This window comes from Oxyura jamaicensis, chromosome 19 (genome assembly GCF_011077185.1).
Source record: "Oxyura jamaicensis isolate SHBP4307 breed ruddy duck chromosome 19, BPBGC_Ojam_1.0, whole genome shotgun sequence".
NCBI lineage: Eukaryota > Metazoa > Chordata > Aves > Anseriformes > Anatidae > Oxyura > Oxyura jamaicensis.
The window spans coordinates 2996585-3022437 of NC_048911.1; the positions used below are offsets into that span (position 1 = coordinate 2996585).

At 43.2% G+C, this 25853-nt stretch overlaps 1 protein-coding gene across 2 annotated transcripts in view; it reads right to left on the bottom strand.

Annotated features, from left to right (window-relative positions):
* The window catches only part of GTF2I (general transcription factor IIi), a 77048-nt gene that overhangs the window by 41290 nt on the left and 9905 nt on the right, over positions 1-25853 (bottom strand). The window contains exons 4-10 of one of the 2 annotated variants that reach the window (XM_035343109.1): positions 11900-12034; positions 11299-11482; positions 11070-11098; positions 9823-9871; positions 9022-9065; positions 7511-7588; positions 2371-2427 (exon numbers count right to left, since the gene is read on the bottom strand). In XM_035343109.1, the coding sequence (XP_035199000.1) occupies positions 2371-2427; positions 7511-7588; positions 9022-9065; positions 9823-9871; positions 11070-11098; positions 11299-11482; positions 11900-12034 (576 nt within the window). Of the gene's footprint in view, positions 1-2370; positions 2431-7510; positions 7589-9021; positions 9066-9822; positions 9872-11069; positions 11099-11298; positions 11483-11899; positions 12035-25853 lie in introns of both variants that reach the window. The other variant, XM_035343108.1, reaches the window with a different exon arrangement.

A 25853-nucleotide genomic window follows, 5' to 3' on the forward strand; every position in this document is an offset into this window, starting at 1 on the left:
TAATAAAGTAAATGCACACAGCTGCTGAACAGCAGCCTTCTTTACAGTTCTAAATGTCGTCATTCTCTGGCACTGCCTCCAGTTTCTCCAACGTGATTTCATTTGGTTTAGAACAATTTCTTCTGATGCACATAACCTTGACTTTCTGATTACTGAATTTCAACCGCACCACGCTCATCCAGTCTTACTGAGACCTCACAAACCTTTATCAGCTATGGCTAATCTGGTCGATTTGTGCTCGTGGTAATTTTATCATTTCCTCATTCACCATCTTGTCAGTGCTACGGGAGGAAAAAAATGCGAAAACCACTGGTGGCAGACACCAGAAGATATTTTTATATGTGCATCCATTTTTTTTTGCTATGCAGAAAACAGTAATTTCTGCACATCTGCTGCATCACAGCCCAACTTTCAGGGTAACTTTAGGAAGACCTTTAAATGCCTATTATATACGCTTCTTTAATAATAGTTAGCAGGGTATTTGTCAAAGTCTTCATGAAATCCAAACACATTCATTGATTTTAATTCCTTACTCCTGTTTGTGAGGAACAACAATAAATATTTGTTTTCATTTTACAGAATCCAGGCAAGTCTATCTACATTTTTTGCCTATTAAAGGAACAAATTAAAACTAAGTTAGATTGTTTGTCCAATTTTTGTAACTGCCCACAGATCTTCTCATAAACACCAACCCTCACAAACAACTGATTTATTCTATGTAGCAAAACCAGGGTGTAACTTTCAGCATATCTCTTACAGAAACTTGCAAAGGAGAACAGATGTGGGGAAAGAATGTAGGAAAAACCATATCCTGATGCGAAGGGCCACACTCAGCATCTGTAGCTATAAAATTCTACAGAAGCAAAAATAAATCAAAGTTAGAGTCTCAGTCATTTTGCATCACACTTTCCTCAGGCTCTCTCTTCGTAACCAGGCACAAAGGGCTCATGGTATTATGCTTAGGAAAAAAAAGCACCTAGATTTCTTTTTTTTTTTTTCCAAAAAAGTAGTGCTAGTTGTGCAGTCAGCAAGAGTAAGGAACTTTATTCTCCTTTATGAAGAGAAAGGCTTTTGAATTTAATGTAACTGTACCCTTAACTACAGTGATACTTATCTTCAAAGCCAAAATAATGAGATTTGCCAGAATGAGCACTGCTGCTAGCACAACTGGGCCTAAACGTCCAAAAAAATATTAGGACTCAGGTCTGAGGCTCAGGTGCTTAGAATGAAACTAGCTGCAGAATGATGTACTTCAGCGTCTTGTCAAAGCATTAAATGTTGGGTTACAGGCACCTCACAAATGCAATTTATGACTTACAAGAATGACAACTCCATCCCAACTTGCCTATAGTAAGCCACAGAGTGGCAAGGTTTACAAGATTTAAAAAAATAGAAAAAAAGACAATCGTGGAAATGTGGAAAGAGAATGGCTGGAGAGGAGGTACAGCTTTAATTAAGTTGCCATCTTTCCAAGTATTTCTGGAAAAAGAAAAATCCAGTGATGTTATTTATTTTCATGAATAACATGTTGTATACCTAGCCTTCTCCCAGTATTTCCACATCTGTTCCTTCACTGCAAACGGAACCCTGGTGGCTTCCTTTAGATAAATAAAAGTAAAAACATACCATAACAAAAATACAAAAAAACTTTTTTTTAACATTGATTATCCAAAGCAAGGATTTTCAGAAGCCAAAAGTCCAGAACTATAATGTTCATATGAAAACCTAAATGAGACTCAAAATTGATGAAGACGACTTAAAAATTGATGACAGCACAACCACTGACTGTATAAGGAATGTCATAGCTTGAAACACAAATTATTTTTTTCGAATGTCAGTAAATGGGCAAAACGGTACTTTTAATTCAAACTGGAAAAGCTGGAAAAAATAAATTTTTAAGTAAATTCATTTCAGATATTGTTGAGAGTCAGTAATGATCTGCTTCCCCTAAACACAAACTTTCCATATGCTTGGTTGTGTACGTGTCTGCTCACTTCACACCCAGCTAAATGAAAGAAATGATCAAGTTCTATTCACAATACATAAGCAGAGGCTCACTGAATTTTGTAACTAATTATGAAACAGACTGAATTTCTTGAGAAACATACACTCGCACTTTCATAAATTACTGCTGCTTTAGAATGATCAACCTGATGCTCCTTTTCGATTTTAGAAAAGAAACAGAAGAAATAAGAATCCTTTTTGTATGTCTCTTTACTTATTAAGACACCTGAAAACTTAAATTCTGTTTTAAAATTTAAATTTCAACACCCTAACTCTTCAAATCATAGAGGCAGAGCCCTGAAAAGCAAAACTCAGACAATGAAGTTACAAAATGGATGTGAGAAAAAACAAAACTGTAAGGCCTACCTGTGTAACTTTTTGCAAGAGCAATTTTTTCATCCATCTCTGATGTTTCAGAAGGGCCTGCTTGGGAACAAAGAGAATGCCTTTTAAATTGTGTCTCACAACAAACACATTTTCCCAGTCCATAGAGGAATTTGCCAAATAACTCTTATCTTCACATATCATATGTTCATTTCGTACTTTCTGTAAAGTGAACTTAGGAAAAAGTCTGTGAAATAGCAACAACCTCGAAGTCTTTACTCGTTCAGTTTAGCAAAATAAAAATTTGAGGGGCTAATGGAAGGTGCTTGCATTTCCTGCACTACCAAGCAGTCAGAAAGACTCACGTAGAACAGCAGGTTTTCAATTTTTGCATTTGTGTTAATAAACTAAAGTAATTTTAAAACATCAAATGCTGATGCTTCTGATTTTTTTCAATTACCTTTTAATTAGCTCAATCTCAATCTTTTCCCTGTGTGTTAAAACTTACTTTCCCAGCAAGTCCTTTCTGACTCTACTACTTCTACCTATGTTAAATAGACAAAATCAGAGAGATTGAAAACATTTACAGCACTACAAGTTTGTCTGCTCTTAATGACAACACCTCTTTTGACTGCATGTATGCACTGCTTTACAAAGGCTGCTGCAGAAGCCCAGAAGGTAAAATGACCACCACCAAACCTCTACTGCTTCATGCACGGGCACTACTGCAGTCAGACTGCAGGAGGGACCCACCGACTGGGCAAGAGATTCTTTCCTACCACAGACACAGCACAGGTGATAAAACTAGCGTACGTGCGGCAGACAGGACTACCATCCTAGGACTAACTGGAAGGATTTGGAATAATTGTTCTCATAAATTGAGTAACTTCTGCGTTCATTTGCAAATACAATCCGCAGAACTCCGTACAGCTCCCCAGAAATGGTGGCCATGTAGAGGGAGGATACCAGCAACGAACATTCATAGTTTAACAGGAAAGGCTACTGTCAACTCACAAGGCAAGTGAACTGTTTTAAACTCTATTTCATCCACGCAGTAAGAAAAGCTAGAAAAGAGTGCTGCCACAATCAGGCAAAGAGTATTTCACTCTACTGAAAGTACATATACAATATCAAATACTATGACATGCAATGAAAAAAGAGCTGGAGTACACTGCTGGTGCTCTAAGGCACAAGGCAGGAAATTCTCACCAAAAGAGTGGGACTTGCAACTGATAGGGGGGAGCAGGAATAGAGCCTGCACTCACTGGACGTGCTAGAATATGCCTCCACAGCCTAAATTTGCTTTTATTTGACCAAACGCAGTGAGTGCATGCAGGCAGACAGGTGCGTCACTTCCTAAGAGCTCTTCTGGAACATGCAATTGTTATATTTCATAGTGCACCAGCACAAAAGCATGCATCCCATTACAGGCAAAAGCATGTAGTTTTGTGTTTATTCTGTAACTCAGTTTTTTTTTTTTAAAGTGACTAACAGATTATTTTATGGAACTTGAAGAGCTTTTCCCATTGCTAGAAAAGCCAAAGCCAAGTAGGGCAATAAAGAGATCAAAAAGGGTTCCATCTAGGAAGAGAAGCAGGCAAAATCACAAAAATGAATAAAGAAGAAAACTCAAGAGATAAGAACTTAATTCCAGTGCTGCAAAGGACAGTGGAAGAAGCATGGTCACAAAGGCGCAAAGCTTAATTGCTAAAACCCCAGGAAGCAGTTACAATAGAAGTAAAATCTTGCAGTAAAGTCTTAGGAGCCTAAACTATCCGATTTGTAGGCAGAGCCACGCAGTATTGCCTTGTATCAGAAGTGGTGCCAAGCACACTTACCAGCTAACAGCAACTCTCATGTGCAACACAGAGACCTACAAATTCTTTAACACTCAGACTCAAACTAGGTCTTTTGTGACCCTTCTCCTGCTTTCTCATTCTCTTTGTTTTCACTTTCCAAGGCCAGGCCGGATGGGGGCTTTGAGCAACCTGCCCTACTGGGAGGTGTCCCTGCCCATGGCAGGGGGCTGGAATTAGATGGGCTTGAAGGTCCCTTCCAACCCAAACCGTCCTGTGATCCTATGAAATTCAAGGCACCTGAAGACTTGCATCCATAAAATTCATCGGACATCATGCTTCTGTCCTGAAGTGCTTGCTGCTTAGTCAGCAAATTGCTCAGTGCTGTAAGGGCCACGTCTCCAAAAAGCCTGTGTTCCTGAGTAATTTTCTTACTATATTCCTGCTTCTTTGTAAATTGAGGGAAAAAATAATAATAATAAATAAAATAAAATAAAAATGGATAGCTCAATTCTGTTCTGTTAATTACTTAAGAGCTGTTCTCCTTTTGGCACTGACAGTATTTTGACCTCGTTCTTTTCAATGAAAACCTTTCCAAACAGCTTGGATCTTGTGGAGAGCCTTCTAGTAAAAGGTCTGGGCTTTTTACTGACCAATACATCTGCACATCAGCTAAACAGCCTCCTGAATGCAAGGAAATGGGCATGGACACAGATCTATGTACTTGTTTCAAGGACACTAAACTAAGAACGGCATTTTAACTAACATTTCCTTTCAGAAGAGCCTTAAAAATTGGTACTTACAGATCAGGTATATACAGGAATGTTATATCTGGAATGCTCTGCATGCTTTATTTAGTCCTGATTTTTTTTTTACTGTCCTTTTCCTCATTTAGTCAGTCAAAATCTGGACTTTTCTCCCAAAAGTTTGTCTCTGATGTCAGACAAAGCATTTAAGAGCGCAGTGACCTTCACATTTGTCCAAGACACTGGAACAAAACCACCCACTGCCACATTGCTACTGCCTACCGCTGCAGAATTGCCCCCATACCCCATCAGAACACCCACGTGAAATTCCTGGTGGTTAGAAGTTCCCATTTCCTACTCATCTTACTTGAATGCTGCTAACACATCTCTAAATTTAGTAATTCAGTATTAACTCATGGCGACATCCAAATGCTGCAGGGGATTAGCAGATGATAAGAGATGAAGGGAGCGCCGTCCCCAGCTCTAACTTTGCCCCCTTTGATTAACTGGCGACTTGTGCGTGCCACCAAGGCACGTGCGGGCCTTTGGTGAGCATCCCGCATTTGTGGGAGGAAACAAACACTCAGAGAAAAACAATAACTGAAATTTCACCAGGAAATCATATTCTTCAGGAGGCCCCTGGCACATGGCTGTTCTCTAAGAGATAAGTTGTTTGCTCTCATAAATCAATAAAGCTGGCTTTTGCTGGAGGGTATTTTTAGTAACAACTATGACCCTAGCCATTTCCCTTTCTTTCTGCAGAATGTGTCTACAAAGGAAATGCTTGGGCAGACAGACCCCGTTTTTCAAAGACACACCTTACTATAATTGTACTTTTCTAAGGTTTACTTCTCTGCACAGCATCTTCATGCACACTTGAGCCCCTACATCCCTCTTGAATTTATATCTTTCTGCTCTTTGTACAACCTCTGGCTCAAACCTTAGAGTTCAAAGAAACAAAGGGGAAGCTCCTTTCCTTCAGGGGAAGGCAACACAACACGACACCGTAATACCTCTCCTGGCTCACAGCACCTCCATCCTTTCTAACAGCACCTTCTGTTTAGTCTTCTTTTAAATGCGAGACTGGGAGAGATGGTAGAGGGATTTATTAACTGAGCAGGTATGATGTTATGTGTCTATCTGAAAAAAAATGCGCATTACACTCCACCAATCAGAAGGATTAAATTTAGAGATAGGTAGAGAAAGACAAGAGAAATCCCCCAAGAAATCCACATTGCTGAGGCTTTGCTATGGAACCAGATTGTACAAACGGAATTTTTTAGTTCCAGCATGCTGCACGACAATGGGTTACTGTGCCGTAAGTAAGTGGTTTCAGCACAGACGCTCCTCAAACAGGGTTGGATTACACTTCAGGCTACTGGCCAAATTCTGACATTGTTTTTATGCATGAAATGGAAAGCCACAAGGGGCTGAAAAGCAAAAGAGATGACAGGGCTTGGCTTTGGAAGTAACAATGATTAGGATGTCTCCAAAAAGGCATCTATTATTATTGCATTATATAATGCCTGTAAACCCACAGATTCTGAGGCGAGGCAATTTACAAACACAAAGAAAAGATAATCCTAACCCCAGAGAATTCACCTTTCAAATTCCGCACTGGAGTAGGGATATTTTGGTACACCGTATGGTTAAGATCATTCTGAACAATGTTTGTTCCTACATTACTTAAAACATGCCAATAAGAGAACATTGATTCTACAATCCTGTAATTAGTTATTAAAACACGTATTAAAATAATCTCAAGAATTTTTGTGTCTAAACACACAAAAATGCTGTCTCTGTAATAAATATTATTACAAAATGAAAGGATGTGCTGTTTTGCACTTTGCTGTTGAACATACAGTTATCCTTCAGAGGCATGACAGCTTTCCTTTTTTTTTTGTATTGCTCAGACAATTAACCTAACAGCAGATGCAAGCAAGCTGAAATAATACATTCAGGGTTCTACTTATTTTATATTGCCATTTATATTTAGGTCTTCTTTCTTACTGTTTATTTCAAGCTACAGAAATAATTTCTTATGATTTTCTTTATTTCCTCCTGGTTGAGATTAATGTGCAGTATTTTAACTAGACGTGTATCGATGAAGCAAAGCAACTGAGAAATATTTCAAAACACACAGTTTTGAAGCTGAGTCATGAACCTCATAGATGTTGCTATTCTTTGTCAATAGAAATACATCTTACAACTTTCAAAACATTTTTGATACATATTGGTCCTTCCATACAAGGAAAGTGATTGATACACTATATAACTTCCTGAAACTGTAAAGATCCAAGAAGTGCTCTGACCAGTAACATGACAGTTTTTTTCCTGTTTAAAGAGGCCAGTGGAATTAGTCTGCATACTGGACTCTCAGGAAGAAAACAAAGAAACACCTGGAACTTCTCCTTAAGCCCCAAACACACATGGTTGTGCCAACACTGTACTGAAGAATACTGGAAGACCTGAAGCACAACTTAAATGGAAGCCAGCATGGAAATGCTGTATCCTAACAGAGCTAAGTACGCAGTTACATGTTTAACAGCCACCAATATGAAAAAAGAGATACAGAGAGAGCAACATGTAAAACATCAACCCATTCAGGAGTTCAGCAGGTACAAAAGTTAGCATCATTACCTGGAATATTATACTGATAGTAGTCAGGATCCTCTGATTCCTCCTTCACTGTTACTGTTGACATTTCCAGAGAAATTCCTGTAGAAGCAACAAAGGAATCAAATAAGGAGACTAATGATAACCAAATTTTAAAAGCTAATAAACAAAAACACCACCAAGATTTTGGCTGGTCTCTAGTCAAGAAAAAAAAAAGAAAAGAAAATAAAAGAAAAAGAAAATTCAAGTACTGAGACAGTAAATAATGGTTGAGCTAAAACAACGGTAACAAAGTGACATGCTGATGTTTCAGGTTTCTTGTGTCTGCCTGGTTAGCATCAGAAGTGACTCAGTATGAAAGGCTTCCCTACAAACGGGCATCCCTGCAAACACTATCTCAGATCTGAATAATTAAAAAGAATGGTCTCCTTCCTTTTTACCCACTACCAGTGGAAAAAAAAGGAAAAAAAAATCCCCTCTTGGGCTAAAAGTACTTCAAGTACTTCTAGACCTACTCCAAGCTCGCCCCTCTGTACTCCCAGTTTCAGATACAAGCCAAATTGTGCTGCTCAAGGCAGCTACGCTGACGGGCCTCAACTGCTCTTGGCTTCATCAAAGCAAACTACTTCCTCTGTACGCCCTCACCCCATTCTCTAAAATGCTTTCAACACATTTGGGTAAAAGGAAAATTACTTCAAACGTGTAGAAAGCAGCACTGGAAAGAGTCTGGTGAAAAGCTCAAGTTGACTTTTCATTTGTGTTAAGCTGAACGTTGACCAGTAAGGGTTACTAAACACCAAGTTATGAAGCAAACAGAACTAAACTAAAATACTGGCCTAAAAAAAAAAAATAAAAAAATCTTGGTTTTGTGCAAAACTCCAAGCAGTGCAGTCCAACCTGACAGAGCAGAAGGTCACAAGCTTATCTGCAAGCAGACTGGTAGCCTCCTTGGGATCATTCGTGGTTATCTCAAAGCACACACTTCAACACTGCTCTGCTACCAACCACTCTGCCTTGCAGCAGCCTGTCCTAAGAACAGGGGGACTCAGGAACACGAGATTTTATATATTTTTTTAAAACAATAAACAAATTTTGCTATTTAGTTCCATCTTAGCTAGAAAATGACATTCAGCATTCTGTCATGTTTGATATCCTGGTAATATTATTATATATAAACCAAGTTTTTCTCTTCACGCTAGGGATAAAATGATCCTGAATTAGGGCTAAATAAAGACCTGAGGATCTTCCTCTTCTCCACTTCCAAGTAAACTATTTACAAAGAAATTATTCTAGTCTACAAAAAGCTACAAATCTCCTTCATCTAGAAATGGAAACCTTTAGCTAAGGTAAAAATAAAATTATATAAAAACTGCAACTGAAAAGTGGCCATTTTTAAGTAAAGTTTTTCCTTCTCACACATGATGGCTCTTTGCTGCTTTTGTTGGATTTTCCTGTCATTCCTTAAATAGAACCTTCTGAACAGAAACTGATTGATCTTTTTTTTTTTGCAAATGAGGACAAAATTTTGAACATACCAGAATCCTCATTTGGTTCCGTTTTCACTTGAATAGGAGGACAACTATAAAAATAAACAAAACAAACACTGACATTATAAAAAAAAATCACATTTCTGGAAAGTTCCTTCAGCTTTACAAGCTGTCTAGTAAAATCAACCTCACGGTATTGTTTTCAAACTAGAAAAACAGAAGTAAAAAGCTTTGCATCTTGGCTTATCTGAATTATCTCTAGGGAATGGGGAGGAACCTCCCATCCCTACATTCTCAGGATGTACACAGTACTCAAAGAGTGTTCACCACTTAACAAAAAGTGTGCCCAGAGCCACAGAAACAATTGCTCTTTTGCTGTTTTCACATTAACCAATTTTTGATTTATTTCACATATAATCTCTTCACTGAAGAATAAATATATATGTATTGGGTTTTTAATGGTGGAGGGGAAGGCAGGAGCATTACAGCTGCTCCCCAGCACTGCTGCAGCACACAACACGACAAACATCCCTGACTGACAGACCGTGAATTAAGAACACTCACTGGGCTAATTAAACTGAAACTTTGCCATCTGTTTAATTTGTAACAGCTTCCCCACAAATAATGGTCAAAAGAAAGAGAAAATTCAACTTCATGCTTTTTATAATCTCATGCAAGCAAAAGTTATCCGAAGGTCAGTTGGACAGAAAAGGCACATTAAGAGAAAGATAAACTATATGAAAACACGCAGTTGGTACCAACATCAAATCATACTACACAAGCTCATCTGTTTCTCAGTAGATGAAATATTTAAAGACAGGCAAAAAAACTACATTATTTTAAATTCACCTTCCACCTGGAGGTATAATTGAATGTGAAGGATCTGTCATATGAGCTCCTGAAAGTTAAAAGACAACCTTTGAATTTCCTGTACTCCATTCACCTTAAACACAAATTGAAAATGTAACATTGATTTCACGAAGCAAAAACCTGTTCAAATTTGGCAGGCATGTGCATATGTTCTCTATACACAGATATGAAGGATGGATCTCATTAAACTGCATTTAACACCAATATGAAATTACTTCACGTGTGCCTAGCAGTATGCTTTTCACTGCTCTCTTTCATGATTTGAAGTGAAAATCTTGGGAAACAAAGCTAAGCAAATCCTTCATCTAAACTGCTGAAAGGAGGAGGATAGTTTTATAGAGATTCCAGTTTATTCCTACATTACAGCTACACAAATGGGTTGTGTTTTCAAGAAGTCATTTACCCACTGAAACCTACCTTGCTTTATCAATATAAATATTTAATTACTGGAATCTCTGTAATTCCCTACTCTCTAGTTTTTTTACTAGGCACAGGCAACACATTTCTGATTTTACTAATCAAGCCTCAGTTTCTAGTTGTTGCACATCAGAAAGTGAAACTTTTATTTTTTGACTACATTCCTATAGAGATTCTGGTAAACAACATGCTTTATCCTCTTCATAAAACAAATCCTCACATGCACATCTTGCAAGTAAAGCAAAATAATTTCACAGCTGGAACAGGGGATGGGACTTCTTCAAAGCTAAAATGAATCTTCACAGAGTTGTTAAAAAAAACTACGCTAGCTCAGATTTTTTAAAATGTATAGGCTTTCATAGGAACTGCAACACCTAACCACTTCAGAAGATTAAATCAATTTTTAAAATCAGATATAAATGCCAAAATCAGCTACATATTGGAACACAGAGCACAGCAAAGACCAGGCATCTTCTAAAAATGCAAGGCACAGTCTTTCATCAGTTCATTTCTCTTTTCCCTAGGATACTATCCAATTCACATTAAATTTAAATTGAGTAAAAGGACAAAGAACACAACAGAACAAATTTATCTCTAATTAGTTGCTCCTAGCAGAAAGCATAAAGGAAAAGGTTATAGTTCCAAAAGTGAGTGAGGCAACTCACAGTCCAGGAATTTCCACGAAGTTTGCCTCTTTCTCCAAATGACCAAATCTTGCATCTACACTGCTAAATACTGGAGAAAATGATGTTGCCTTTCTTAAAGTAGAATTTTAAGCTATTTTTGAGTCTGAATAAGCAGTAACTTACCTAGGTGTTTCTTTGGCTCTAGGAAAGGCCTGTATGGAAATAAAGGGAAAACCAACCAAACAAAAAAAAGCTTTAGCAAAGACATCAATATTTACTTCAGAGTATAAAATTAAAAAGGCAACACTTCTGCTTAAGCAAAACAGGCTGCAATGTATTTAATTAAAAAATGAATGCAAATTTAAGTACAAAAACTTAACGGACAGACTAAAAAGAGGAGGTAGCAAATAACCTTTTGATGATAAATGAGATCCCTGACTTGTTTTCCAAAATCCACTTCAGGGTTGAAACATCATAATTTGCTGGATGTTTAAATGCAAGTCCTTCAGGCAGGCCCTGCACCACCACAGCAGACTGGTCTCTCTGAATCTTCTCGTATGGCACAGGTACCACCGTTGACTTTCCTAAAGCTTTACCTAAAAATAAAATGAGATTGTTACAAGATCAGAAGGGTGCAAGATAGCCTCATAAAACCCACTACTTTGGAGAGGACTGGAGAGAAAACAAGGTGCAGATGCAGATCTCTGCAGGAAGCCAAGTACTGCACGCACCAACATTCAGTGGAACCCACTGAGGTACAGAGGCTTTCTTAAAACAAAACGAAATGGGCTGTACTGTGCAATAATCCAGAATCATATCCTGCAGAACATTAAAAAAAAAAAAAAAACACTATCCAATGTATGTGTACACTTTAGAATCAGCTAGTAAAAATGAGGCTTATTACCTTAACAGCAGTACAGCTGAAAGGCTAAGACTGTACAGTACCTCCTTCCCAACTGGAATAAAAATTTAGAAATCCGGAGCAGGTATTTTGAAGACTTTAAAGCACTCACCATAGCAAAAGCAGAAGAAGTCCTCCACGGACTTTCTGAGAGCTTCCAGTTCCATGATATCCACTGTCAGCCTGTTTAGAGGTGGTATGGTCTTTGTTTTCTGCAGCTCTGCAGCCCTCTCCTCTTCTGTAACACCTAGAGTTTATTTATACAAATAAGACAAAACAAAACAGTAAGTTACTAAAAACCCCAGTACCAACTCCCTGTGGTTTAGACTACAGACACTTCAGAGTGATTCCTGCTGGGAAGCTCTAAGAACTTCTTCACCTTAGAGGCAAATGCACTTACCTATGCACACAGGCAATGGGTAAATCTAAACCGACACCAAAATGATTTTATTTTCCTCACAACCTTTGTAAAAATCACCCTCTGAAGTATAAGAATGATTTAGAGACACAACCACGTAGACTTTGTTTGGAATGAAGATGTAGAAAACATTGTAGGTCCCAGGAGAGCGTAATACAGTAGAAATAAAAGGCAAAAATGCCAAGAAAAAAAAGGATTGATGCAGCCACCAAGGAAAACTTAAAATGTCTGTGTGGAGAGTCTCATAGCTCTCTAGCACCACGCTTGATGTCTCATTCAGCAGCTGTGTTATAACCTGTTTTGTTTATGCTGTTATGTGTTTAACTGAATCCTTTATAGAAGGGATCTGGCTTTTGACACAACAGCTCCTGTACAGCACAGCTCTTCCACCTGCTACTAGACATGTAAGCACATCTCTTATTGCTGGATGGGAGGAGCTGCAAACAAGCTGCCACCAACAGAACAGATAAAAAGGAGATTTCAGTCCTGAACCTTGTTCCTTTTTCTGAGAAAAAGTCATTGCAAAAGAAGCAGAGAAATAACAACTCTTTGATCTTAAACAGAAGTGTTCTGTTTTAGGCTGCAGCCTCCCCTTCTCACTGCTGGGTGCTCACAATGTTTTACCGAGAATCACCCAGCAAGAAAAAGGGGAAAAAAAGATGTGCATGAAAGAGAAAGCAAGGAAGATCTATGTTCCTATGTGCAGTCAATGCTGAGACAGCATCACGATTTCACCGTGAGCAAGGATATGAAGCGTTGGGATCTGCATCACCACCGCTGCTCGCAGTGACCTGGTGAACAGCGGCAAACAAACAGCGCTTCGAACTGAGTATAAGCGGTTGTGAAACGAACTGGGAACGCTTTCACTGTAAAAATGCATTTGTCATCTTGAAAACTCATTTCTTCGTTTCAAAAAGAATCGATTCCTTCCTGTAGAGGCCAGATCCTGTGCCCTGGAAACCCATCCCCACGGGATGTTGAGCAGCGGATCAGCACTTCAGGCCCAACTTCTGCTTTCTGTGAGATGTGGCAGGGCCTAGCATCACAAAATAATGCAGGGGTAGAATATCATTATTCACCCGTAACACAAGGGCTTAATTAACAACAGTTTATAAGGTTTGCCTATGGACTAAAGGATTAAAGGAGTTAGTTTCCATGCACCATGGCTTTTTGGCTTTTTCCACATAACGACTGATTCACTGAAACGCCTTCGTTGTCAGTGGCTCTTGGAAAGTGTACCCACACCTTCAATAAATCAAAGGCAAAACAAAAATGACAGCACTGCTCACAGACCCATTAAAAATAAAAAGAAAAAAAAAAGAAAAAGAAAAAGAAACTTTCCTTCTTATTTAGAAAAAGCATTACTGGTTCTTTTTGTTACATGATTTTTATCTGATTTTCTCAGGCTGTACAGCTGTTCGCCTCCCTAATCTCTCCTACGTTTGTTGGCCAATTGCTATCAAGTTGGACAAAACAGATCGGGTCTCAAAAGACAGCAAGTTTTAGAAACCCACTAGCCATTTGCCTCCTCCTGGCAGCACTGGCAGGGGCAGAGGCTGCACAACCTACAAGGCTCTGCAGAAGCTCTTACCAGGTTCCCAGGGCACAACGGAGGCTTCAGGCTAGATCTGGGAGAGGGGATGCCTGGAACAGGACTCGGAAGGGAAGATGGATGGGCCAGCTCTATTTACAAGGTAAATGGCTCCGTAAGGGTGGGGAAGGTCATGTAGTAAAGAAGTGCATTCTTCCCAGCTGGGAGCATACAGCAGGATTAGCCCAGTTACTCTGCAAAATTCAGCAGGACTACATAGATCTAACTACAGTAATCCTCATTTTGCACTAAGGCATCTGCATGTGGTCGAGTGTCTCTTATCTCCTTGCGTGACCCAGGTGTTTGTTATACAGAACAACCCTCTCAACCCTGCCTCTCGTCTGCCCTGAGCAGCAGGCAACAGCCCAGCCTGCCACAGGGCTGGCAAAGACAGCACCCAAGCAGCGTGCAGCCGTCTCCACCCCCATAAGGGAATATATATGTATACACGTATGTATTTTAAGGGCTAAATAGGCTGCTTTGAAAGAAAAGCCCTCCTTTTTTTGTGACAGAGCAACAAACAGAATACTCAGAACGATAACATCTCAATTTGCAATTTTTTCTTGCTACTGGGAGCTGACGGAGCTTAACACTTCCCCAGCAAAGGGGCCGTCAGCCCGATGGTACGTAAGGCATCTTGTAACAGCAGGAGGGTTTTAATCCCTCAAGTACAGGAAACCAGGAAATGGCTGTAAGAAGATGAATGTCATCCATGTGCAGACAGCCCGAGAGGCAACTTAAGGCCAACCACTGCCTTGTAACGACACTCAGGGACGTGTATTTTATTGGTGGTGCTGAAGGAAAATTGTATTTTATTAGCGGTGCTGGAGGAAAATTGTGCTCCAAAAGTAACTGCGAACAAGCAAAGGGAAAGTGTGTATACGGAGCTAAAAGCATTTTGCCTTCTTTCATCCACCCAGTTCATGTGTGAGCTTTTAGAGGCAGCCAGTTCTACAGTTCAGGAAATTGGACAATAACCTCAAATTAAAGAAAAATCATTTCATGTTTATCAAAGGATCGCTTCAACCACAAGAAAAGCAGATCACCTGAGGCAGAATTTAGGAGCCAGGGAATATGAAAGAGATCAGCTATCTACAGCAACTTCGTTTGTTTGCATCTACAGGGAACAAGATGGGTGGTCTCCACCAAAGTGTGGCTGCACTTCTAGCAGGTTTTTTATTATTATTAATATTATTTTTAGAAAAAAAAAAAAAGCAGTTACTAGCTTTATAAGCCTTAACTGGCTAGCCAGAAAGAAGCACTAAAGGCTTCTGCCAATCAGCCCAGATCTAATAAGGATGCAAAAGAGGCCAGCCAAGTGCTGAACAAACCCCTTAAACCTGCACAGAGCTCAGGACTGGCGAGGGCACGGCTACAGCTGGAGCTGGGGGAAAGAAAAGGTTTCCTGGCTGCTTGCGATCCTTTAAAACATAAATACATTTTCGAAACTTTTAAAATAATTAGACAAATTATTTTTATTTTAAGAATTTGGGAAAAGGCATCAACTATTTTTTAAATGGAGGGAAACTGCCAGTAATGTAAAGCTTAGTAAAAACAGTAATCCCTAATACAACGGAGGGAAGGGGGGAGGCTACAAAGGAGACAATCAGAAAATGCAGAGCTAGCCAGGACAGGCAGCCATCCTCTTCAGGCAACGTGGGGAGCTGGGGGGAAATAGGAGGAGAAGGAGACCCACAAAGGCTAAAAGTAGAAGAGTAGAGCTGGCCACAAGGCAAAGCTAAAAAGGCATGAGGACTAGTTCCATGCCTTTCACAAAAACCTGGATTATTAACGCAGAGCTCAGCTAATGAACACACCAACGTTTAGGAAATGTGCAGCATGGGACAGCTCGAGAATTACATTGTGTGCGCTTCAAAAAGGTTGGACAGAAGGGGACTGCGAGCCAAACCACTTCAGTGAGCTGAAACGCAGGCAGCAGTGGCAAAATAGCAGCTCTCAGTGAGAGAGGGGATGATTGCTTTGGGTTTTGTCACCCAACAGTTGCAGTTACAAGCAGTAAGTGCTAGGAATGTTATCTTTAAATAAACTGATCTGTTAGCGTGTGATTTATTGTGAATAAACCGATCAAGTCTTCTGAGTTGGATGCTCTAACAGCCACAATGTGAAAATACAAAACAGAAAGTGATTGAAACAAATCTCTAAACAAGCCCTTGGGGATTCCAAGAATGCATGCAGTGCTGCTAGTTTATCAGGTAGTTACAGCTGCAACAGAACTCCCCCAAAGAATAGGGGCAGGGGTGAAAACAGAGCCAAAACGTGCACTAGTGCTTCTGATGAAGAGTATGGTGTAAAAACTTAAGAGACTGGGAAAGCAAAACCCCAGAGCGCTGCAAGTAGCCAAAATGCCTGCAGGAAGACATCCCACTTTGCTAGGGGGAACATACAAGTTTCATGCCTTTTAATCAAAAATGAGAAGGAGACCATAGCACATAACCTTAGCAACCAGGACGCTCCATGTATCATGTCCACGTCCTTGGGAGACTGGGACCCCAGAACTAAACCACAGTGCTAAGGTTTTACGGTCATACAGAGGCTTCCCTGGATACAAAAGCAAAAGTGCATCTTAGCAGAGAGCTGCACAGAGCAGGTAAAGGAAATACGCAAGAGGAAGCAAGTGGTTATCATGCCCACACCTCTCAAGCAAGGATTATGAAACTGTTCCCTAATTACCTGCAGGCAGAGCCAGCCAGGTTGGTGTAACACCACTAAGAAGGCATGATGCAGAAAGGCATGATGCAACCTGGCTCACAGAGCACGGAACGGGCAGGGGAGCACTCACGTGGTCCCCTCCGCCAGCAGGGCAGCGAGCTCTCAGCTCCGAGGAGGCAGCCATGCAGGAGTAAATACGTTATTGTTAACCAGCACCATCGTGGTAGGGCTGGGAAATGGGGACAGGCTACAGCCAGCGTGGCCAGGAGCAGCCGTCAGTCTCCTCCCTTCTTGCAATTTGCAAAGTGGAAATCATACTAAGTCTGTGCTGAGGAAAAATAAAGTGGGGGGGGGCGGAGAGGGAAAACTCAGGGACGCAACCAAGAGCCACAAATGAATGAGCTCCCATTAAGACTGACCAGGAATTGTCTGTTCCAGCAGATATCCGAGCAGGACAAGCATTCAGCAGAGGGTGTTTTGAAGAGGCCACTCCCAAATTGCTGAAAGGAAATCTGACATGAAAAAAAAAGAGGTCAAGCGCTACAGAGGCGTAGACCAGCTCTAGCGTGGTAGTGGGCAACATCCTGATAGGTACAGCCTTAAAATTCTATTCCAACATCCTTTTCTGCTGCTATGCTTTCTTTGAAGCATACTAGAAGAGGCAAGAATCCTGGCAGACCCAGCCCCAAAACCTGCATTTACAACAGGTAACAGATTAGGGGTGGCATGCATGCAGCTCCGCAAGCGTTTTGTCAGGATTAATCCCCAGCCTGGCTCTTACTGCTTTTCTTTCACTTACTATTTAAGCCTATGATTTAATGATTCTTTTCTCTTCCAAAATCTTCTGTAGCTTCAGGAGCAGCAAAAGCCAGAGAAGTCTCAGCTGACCACAGAATAGCTTAGGGCCAAAGAAAACAACTGTGGGAAACCAGTTCCCCCACTGGCGCATCACCATCAAAAAAGAACTGGTATTTTTACATTAGCTGCATTAGTGTCAGGGGATTAGCTTCTGAGCAACACAAAGATGTCAGCCAGTTACAGCACGGAATCTCCACTATTTGCCCTGGCACACAGATGATTATCCTTTAGATTTTATAACAAGTATGATCATTAGCAGTTAGAGCCACTAATAATCTCTGCTGTTAGAGGAACGCTGAAAAATGTATTAGGCTTTTTGCATACGTCAGGGGATTCAGGCTGTACGGCAAACATTTTGCTTCGTGGCTGAAAAGCTAACCGTCCCGTTTAGAGACCATTTCTGAATTCACACGGGCATGGCAAGCAAGAAATAGATGGTAACAGAACAAAACCAGGGGTAATCGCAACGGTAAGGAAGACACAAGTCAGCTGTACTCGTACGTGGTTTCCATCGTCGCTGCAGCACCCAGATAGAGAACCACAGAAGGACGTGCCCAGCCTGACAGCGTTACGCACACCCAGCAGCAAGCTGCAGGATCAGACAGCACCTCGGTAGGTTTCCTTAAAGATATTTAAGCACAGGGCTAAAATTAACCCAGAGCTACTGAGTTAATAAACGTTCACGCTGCCGGAGCTTGACTCCCACCCATCATCTCCTCAATACAAGCGCTGTGCGTGCTGTCCTCAGGTCTGCAGTGCCATCGGTCTGTTCAGCACTGCTTACCCTGAAGGGACATAAACGATGCACAGATCGGATCAAACATGGAAAGAGCTTCATCATTAGAAACTGGAAGGAAGCAGCAAAGCACGCCAGCCGGAGCTTTAGCATGATCGAGTCTTTTATTTATACCAGCATCCCATACACTTCACTGTGCTTGGTTAAAAAAATGAAGTCGTGATTTTTTACACCATGCTTTTTGAATATCAGCTACAAAGGAAAACAACACACTTCAAGACAAAAATGCTGATTTATGAGCTATTTAGATGCCTACAGGTAGATGGCACGGAGACTTTCAAAAGCACTAATCTCGATTTTTTAAGCAGCCACATTGCTCTGTAAGTCTGGCTCTGCCTTTTTATTGCTGTTATTAGAAGTCATTGCAACGACTGCGATATAATGAACAACACTGACGTGTTCTAAACCTCAATTGCAAGTATTGACTATCGTCTTTCACACAATACTTATAGCTTGAAAAGAAAATAGTAGCCAGACAATTTGGAGTACGTGTGCCTCTTGTCACTAAGAAACAGTGCAGCACAGACAACAACAGGCAAACGAGCAGCAGGAGGAAGCTGCTGCATCCCAAAGAGTGGGACTCGGGGCTGTACTGTCCATCTGCAGTTTCCACGGGACATGACTTCAGCCAGTGCCACAGAATCCTCTGTAGGAAAGCCCTCATGCAGACAGCAGCTACAGAGCCCATACTCACTGCTGCTGAGATCTCTTGAAGGGAGCAGTGCCACCGTTTTTGTATCGGGAGCATTAAGATCACCTTCCAGCTGTCCAGGTCTTGGCACTGCGTCCGTGATGGCATGACACTGGCCCAAGCCCTGGTGAAGCGCACCCTGCTCACTGAGCGCTGCCACTCTGCTGCGGGTATCACAGCTACAGACACACAGCAGCCTCCTGGAGCACCTGAGTATCTTTGTCCTGGGTGATTTAATTTAAACATTGAGTATGAGGGCAAACTATGTCTGTACTCAGAACAGCAAGAGTAGAATTTCTTGAGAAGAAGCCCTACAAACAGATTAGGAAAGCAAGTAAAGAGGGGAGGAAGAACCGAGATAAGAGTCACAATACTTTTACTCTCTGGTGTCCAGGACAGACAGCACCCAGCCTAGCAAACTTAAAGGGAACATCGAATGCAGAGACAGAAGTGAGCTGTGCCTCCTGGGCATTGCTAGGAAGGCACTGCCTGGAACACAAGGTCAGGGCGGTAACAGGTTTGCTTTAATGCTGCACAGGAACCTCCGGCCTGTGGGGATGAACAGCTAGGGATGACGCAGACTGATGCTCTCCGGTGCAGGCGTGATGTACAAACCAGCTACTCGCAGTCCAGCCTGGCACATCCATCCTTGAAGATTGAATGATTGCTCTACAGTATTATTATTAAACACCTTAGACAAAGATAAAAAGCTCATTCTCTGATTATTCACGCCCCTCTGATTATTATCCTCTTCTGATAGTCCAGGCGGGCAGTGACGACATTGAAGACAGAAGCCTGAAGGCAATCAAAAGAGACTTTAGGGGGCTGGGACGGTTAGTGGACGGAGCGGGAGTGCAGGTAGTGTTTTCGTCCATCCCTACGGTGACAGGGAGGGGTACGGAGAGGACCAGGAAAGCCCACCTGTTAAACACGTGGCTCCGGGGCTGGTGCCAATGCAGAGATCTTGGGTTTTTCGACCATGGGGCAGTTTATTCAGCACCTGGTCTGATGGCCGTAGACGGGTCCCTATCCTTTAGGGGAAAAAGGATCCTTGGCCAGGAGCTGGCGGGGCTCATTGATAGGGCTTTAAACTAGGTAAGAAGGGGGATGGGGGTGAAGCAAGAATTGTTGGAGCTGTGCCAGGGGGAACAATAGCAAGGCCGGGGAATAAGGTAATGGCCCAGCTGAAGTGCATCTACACCAATGCACGCAGCATGGGTAACAAACAGGAGGAGCTGGAAGCCATCGTGCAGCGGGCAGGCTACAACTTGGTTGCCATCACGGAAACGTGGTGGGACCAGTCTCATGACTGGAGTGCTGCGATGCCTGGCTATAGGCTCTTCAGAAGGGACAGACAGCACAGAAGGGGTGGCGGTGTGGCTCTCTATATTAGAGAGTCTTTCGATGTTGTAGAACTCGAGGCTAGGAATGACAAGATCGAGTCCCTTTGGGTTAGGATCGGCAGGGACAACAAGGCTAGCGTCCTGGTCGGGGTCTGTTACAGACCGCCGAACCAGGATGAGGAGACGGATGAGGAGTTCTACAGGCAGCTGACAGAAGTTGCGAAATCTTCAGCGCTTGTACTCGTGGGGGACTTCAACTTCCCTGACATATCCTGGAAGCACAACACAGCCCAGAGAAAGCAGTCTAGGAGGTTTCTGGAGAAAGTGGAAGATAGCTTCCTGACGCAGCTGATTAGTGAGCCTACCAGGGGTGGTGCCCCGCTAGACCTTCTCTTCACAAACAGAGAAGGACTGGTGGAGGATGTGACTGTCGGGAGCTGTCTTGGGCAGAGTGACCACGAAATGGTGGAGTTCACTATTCTTGGCGAGGCCAGGAAGGGAACCAGTAAAACCACTGTACTGGACTTTCGGAGAGCTGACTTTGGGCTGCTGAGGACACTGGTTGGTAGAGTCCCTTGGGAGGCGGTTCTGAAGGGCAGAGGGGTCCAGGAAGGCTGGGCGCTCTTCAAGAGGCAAATCCTAATGGCGCAGGAGCGGTCTGTTCCCATGTGCCCAAAGATGAGCCAGCGGGGAAGAAGGCCAGCCTGGCTGAACAGAGAACTGTGGCTTGAGCTTAGGAGAAAAAAGAGGGTTTATAATCTTTGGAAAAGTGGGCTGGCCACTAGGGAGGACTATAAGGATGTAGCGAGGCTGTGCAGGGACAAAATTAGGAAGGCCAAAGCTCATCTGGAGCTCAATCTGGCTACTGCCGTTAAAGATAACAAAAAACGCTTTTATAAATACGTCAACACAAAAAGGAGGACAAAGGAGAATCTCCATCCTTTACTGGATGCAGGGGGAAACTTAGTTACAAGAGATGAGGAAAAGGCGGAGGTGCTCAATGCCTTCTTTGCCTCAGTCTTTAGCGGCAATACCGGTTGTTCTCTGGATTCCCAGTACCCTGAGCTGGTGGAAGGGGATGGGGAGCAGGATGTGGCCCTCACCATCCACGAAGAACTGGTTGGTGACCTGCTACGGCACTTGGATGTGCACAAGTCGATGGGGCCGGATGGGATCCACCCAAGGGTACTGAGAGAACTGGCAGAGGAGCTGGCCAAGCCACTATCCATCATTTATCAGCAGTCCTGGCTATCGGGGGAGGTCCCAGCTGACTGGCGGCTGGCGAATGTGACGCCCATCTACAAGAAGGGCCGGAGGGCTGACCCGGGGAACTACAGGCCTGTCAGTTTGACCTCAGTACCAGGGAAGCTCATGGAGCAGATCCTCTTGGGAGTCATCATGCGGCACTTGAAGGGCAAGCAGGCGATCGGGCCCAGTCAGCATGGGTTTGTGGAAGGCAGGTCCTGCTTGACGAACCTGATCTCCTTCTATGACAAAGTGTCGCGCTGGGTGGACGAGGGAAAGGCTGTGGATGTGGTCTACCTTGACTTCAGCAAGGCTTTTGACACCGTCTCCCACAGCATTCTCCTCAAGAAACTGGCTGCTCTTGGCTTGGACTGGCGCACGCTTCGTTGGGTTAGAAACTGGCTGGATAGCCGGGCCCAAAGAGTTGTGGTAAATGGAGTCAAGTCCAGTTGGAGGCCAGTCACTAGTGGCGTCCCCCAGGGCTCGGTGCTGGGGCCGGTCCTCTTTAACATCTTCATCAATGATCTGGACGAGGGCATTGAGTGCACCCTCAGTAAGTTTGCAGATGACACCAAGTTAGGTGCGTGTGTCGATCTGCTCGAGGGTAGGAAGGCTCTGCAGGAGGATCTGGATAGGCTGCACCGATGGGCTGAGGTCAACTGCATGAAGTTTAACAAGGCCAAGTGCCGGGTCCTGCACCTGGGGCGTAATAACCCCAAGCAGAGCTACAGGCTGGGAGATGAGTGGTTGGAGAGCTGCCAGGCGGAGAAGGACCTGGGAGTGATAGTGGACAGTCGGCTGAATATGAGCCAGCAGTGTGCTCAGGTGGCCAAGAAGGCCAACGGCATCCTGGCTTGTATCAGAAATAGTGTGACCAGCAGGGCTAGGGAGGTGATCGTCCCCCTGTACTCGGCTCTGGTGAGGCCGCACCTCGAGTACTGTGTTCAGTTTTGGGCCCCTCGCTACAAGAAGGACATCGAGGTGCTTGAGCGGGTCCAAAGAAGGGCGACGAAGCTGGTGAGGGGCCTGGAGAACAAGTCCTACGAGGAGCGGCTGAAGGAGCTGGGCTTATTCAGCCTGGAGAAGAGGAGGCTCAGGGGCGACCTTATCGCTCTCTACAGATACCTTAAAGGAGGCTGTAGAGAGGTGGGGGTTGGCCTGTTCTCCCACGTGCCTGGTGACAGGACGAGGGGGAATGGGCTAAAGTTGCGCCAGGGGAGTTTTAGGTCAGATGTTAGGAAGAGCTTCTTTACTGAAAGGGTTGTGAGGCATTGGAACAGGCTGCCCAGGGAGGTGGTGGAGTCACCATCCCTGGAAGTCTTCAAAAGACGTTTAGATGTAGAGCTTAGGGATATGGTTTAGTGGGGACTGTTAGTGTTAGGTTAGAGGTTGGACTCGATGATCTTGAGGTCTTTTCCAACCTAGAAATTCTGTGATTCTGTGATTCTGCAGAGGGCAGATCCTGCACAGTGAACAGCAGCTTCTGTAGAAGCCAAACCCTCAAATTACGTCAGTCACTGCATGCCCACAACTGCAGTTACAGGATAGGAAGGCGGCAGCTTCTCCTGCAAGAACCCCAACACGGTGTAACTTCAGCCAGGTGTGCTTAATTCTCCTTGGACTGTAAGGGCAAGTTACTGCATAGCCCAGGTATGCTAATTTGGGTTATTCAGATGGAAATCACTGCAGGCCCCTTAAGTCCAACAGTTGACAATCCAGTTGGAGACTTGCCAGTTTTATTTAGAAAACAAAACATTAAGATCTAGCTTTCCATGGTTTTGTTAGTTTACTTCCCCTCCCCCCCCTTAAACCGCTGGTGTTTTAAATTAGTTATAAAGTCAAAGCAGCAAGAGAGCACAACGTCAGAAAACAATTCTCTGGAAAACCTAATGCATTCTGTTCACTCAGGTGCAGGCTCAATGAGACAGGTGCCACAGATCTTCAAGTAGGTCCACAGTAGCCTAACTTATGGGACAAGTCATTTTACTTGCCTGCAGAAGATGATGACAGATGTCCAAGAGGGAACAGTAATCCACACACCACAGCCAGTGGTGAGCAAAAGCTGAGCAATCTTTCTTGTAAGGGCTTTGGAGCATCGTGGGGCTTTCATTCATCACGAGCAGAAGGAACAGCTGTGCCTACTAAAAACATTCAGATTCTGATCGTTCTTGAAGCTACAAGGAACTTTTGCAACCTGTGGCTAGATGGACATGGAGGTACAGGTAAGAAGAGTGGCTAGGCCAAAGTCTCCAGCAGGACCCAAAGCAGAACTCTGTCCCACACCAGATGTGTGAAGATCAGCACAGAATCCTGGGGTCACTGGGAAGATAAACCAAGGTTCCTAAGAACAAAGGACTTCTCACTCAGGATGAACAAGCCACAGATGCGAGACGGCCCCACCTCAGGCAAGTGAGCCAAAAGAGAGCCAAAGCCCTAGCACCAAAGGGGGAAAAGCAGCATGATGGGGACAGCTGACAGCAAGCTGCAGACCTAGCAGGGCTCTGCTTCCACCCTACGTACCAACAGAGCAACGGCCGGTACCAGTGGTACGCTAGCAGAGGCCGCTGGGACTCCTGGAGAACAACCAGCTCCTTGTCAGGCGGGATGGCACACACAGTGCTTCGTTGTTCCTTTCTAAATGGAGAGCAGATGACCAAAAAGGTGTTTGAGCCAACAAGCTCTTCTCAAAGTCTGCTCTGACAGCCAAACACAACCCAGGGATGAGCTGAGGCCTCTTCTGCTCCCCCCTCCTTTTGTTTTTTAACCCCCCACCAGCTCCATTTGAATGAGAATGAATTCCACAGAGCCGTACCAAACCTTGACCAAACCTCAAGGGAAATTGCCAAGATGACAAAGATGAACGCAGGAAGGGAGCAGCACTCCAGGCTTCTGCTCAGGATGGCTGACAACCCGGAGCTCCAAGCAATCAGGCATTTCATCACGCCACAGGCCATGCAATACACTTCAGCAGGGAACAGCAACTAGAACAAAGAGGTGCTGGTGGGGCAACAGGCGTATGAGCTTGAGTACCCATGCTTGTCCAGATTCTGTACGAGCAGGCAATCCAAGAGTTTTTATGCACAACAAACTTCCATTGGCTTAGAGCAACTGACACCGCAGGTTACCCAAGTGATGCATACAAGCACATACAGCTCTACATTAGGGGGCACAACTGAAACACCTGATTTCACTGAAACACAGGGCTTACAGACAGTTTGGAAGAGTATTATCTGACCCCATTTTAAACAATTAATGCCTCTTGCCTGGTTCTTCAGCATTTAGTACATGACATATACTAATATTAAAGGAAGCACTGCTATAGTCCGTTTCTAACACTTTAAGGTAACGAGATACATGAAATATGCATGAGGTTTCCTCCTTCCCCTGCCACTTAGCATTAGGGAATCCATGGGGATGAAAGTCTTTGTGAATGACAGCCACAAGAAACCAAACTCCAGCTCTGCTGCTCAATGAACCACTGTTTTTTAGCCACTCCCAGACTGCTAGAGAATACTGATGCTGCTTCCTTCACAACCCTCATACATCTCTCAGCTTAGCCCACTAAATTGTGCTCATTACTAAAAAGTACACAGCAGGTTTGAAGCCTCAGCCTTCCAAATTCTGAAGAGTCTTTGTATTTACATGAACTATACAAAGGAACGATGGGAAAAGTGGAAATGAAGCTGTTCTGAGATGCACACGCTGGCTTGTCACAAACGACAAGTCAGGCATTGCTTAGTAACTACACTTGCTTCCATACTTAAAGATCCAGACAAGTCGATACCAAGTCCTTGGAACATGTGCTGCTGACAATACTGATGACACCACAGCAGAAATTATAGAGGTTTAACTTTAACAGCAACCTGAAAAACCTCTTGGAAGCCTTTATATTAATCACAAAAGAACAAGGGCACCACTATAGCTTATTAAAAGAACACACTGAACCACAACCTTCCAGGATTTTTCTGAAAAACCTAGTAAAATGGTAACCATCATCATCTATTGCTGAATTTCATATTTAACTGAAGAAATAAAGGTGTGAGAGGAAAGGAACTGTTGCCTCCACAGTTCTACATTTCACACCAGCCAACACTATCCTATAAACTTCATGAAGTCTTCCAACTTGTGGAAAGTGGTGATGGAATCAGTATCACCAGGAATACATAACGCTACTATTCCTAAAAACCAGTGCTCTGAAGTCAGGTTTTCTGGAATTATCAACGCTTCTGTCAGCAACAGAACACCATCTCCATCATCAAGATTGCCCAGGAACTATGGAAGACTTGTACTTGAACCCACAAACGCAGTGACCGAGGTTTGGTTGGCTTCATTCACACAGATCTACCCCGTGACGTTCAGGAGGAAGCATAACGAAAAGCTGTCTTCAAAGTGGGTATTGTTTAATCTTGACTGCCTGGCAGCATAAAACACACTGTCTGAGTATGAATATCTTG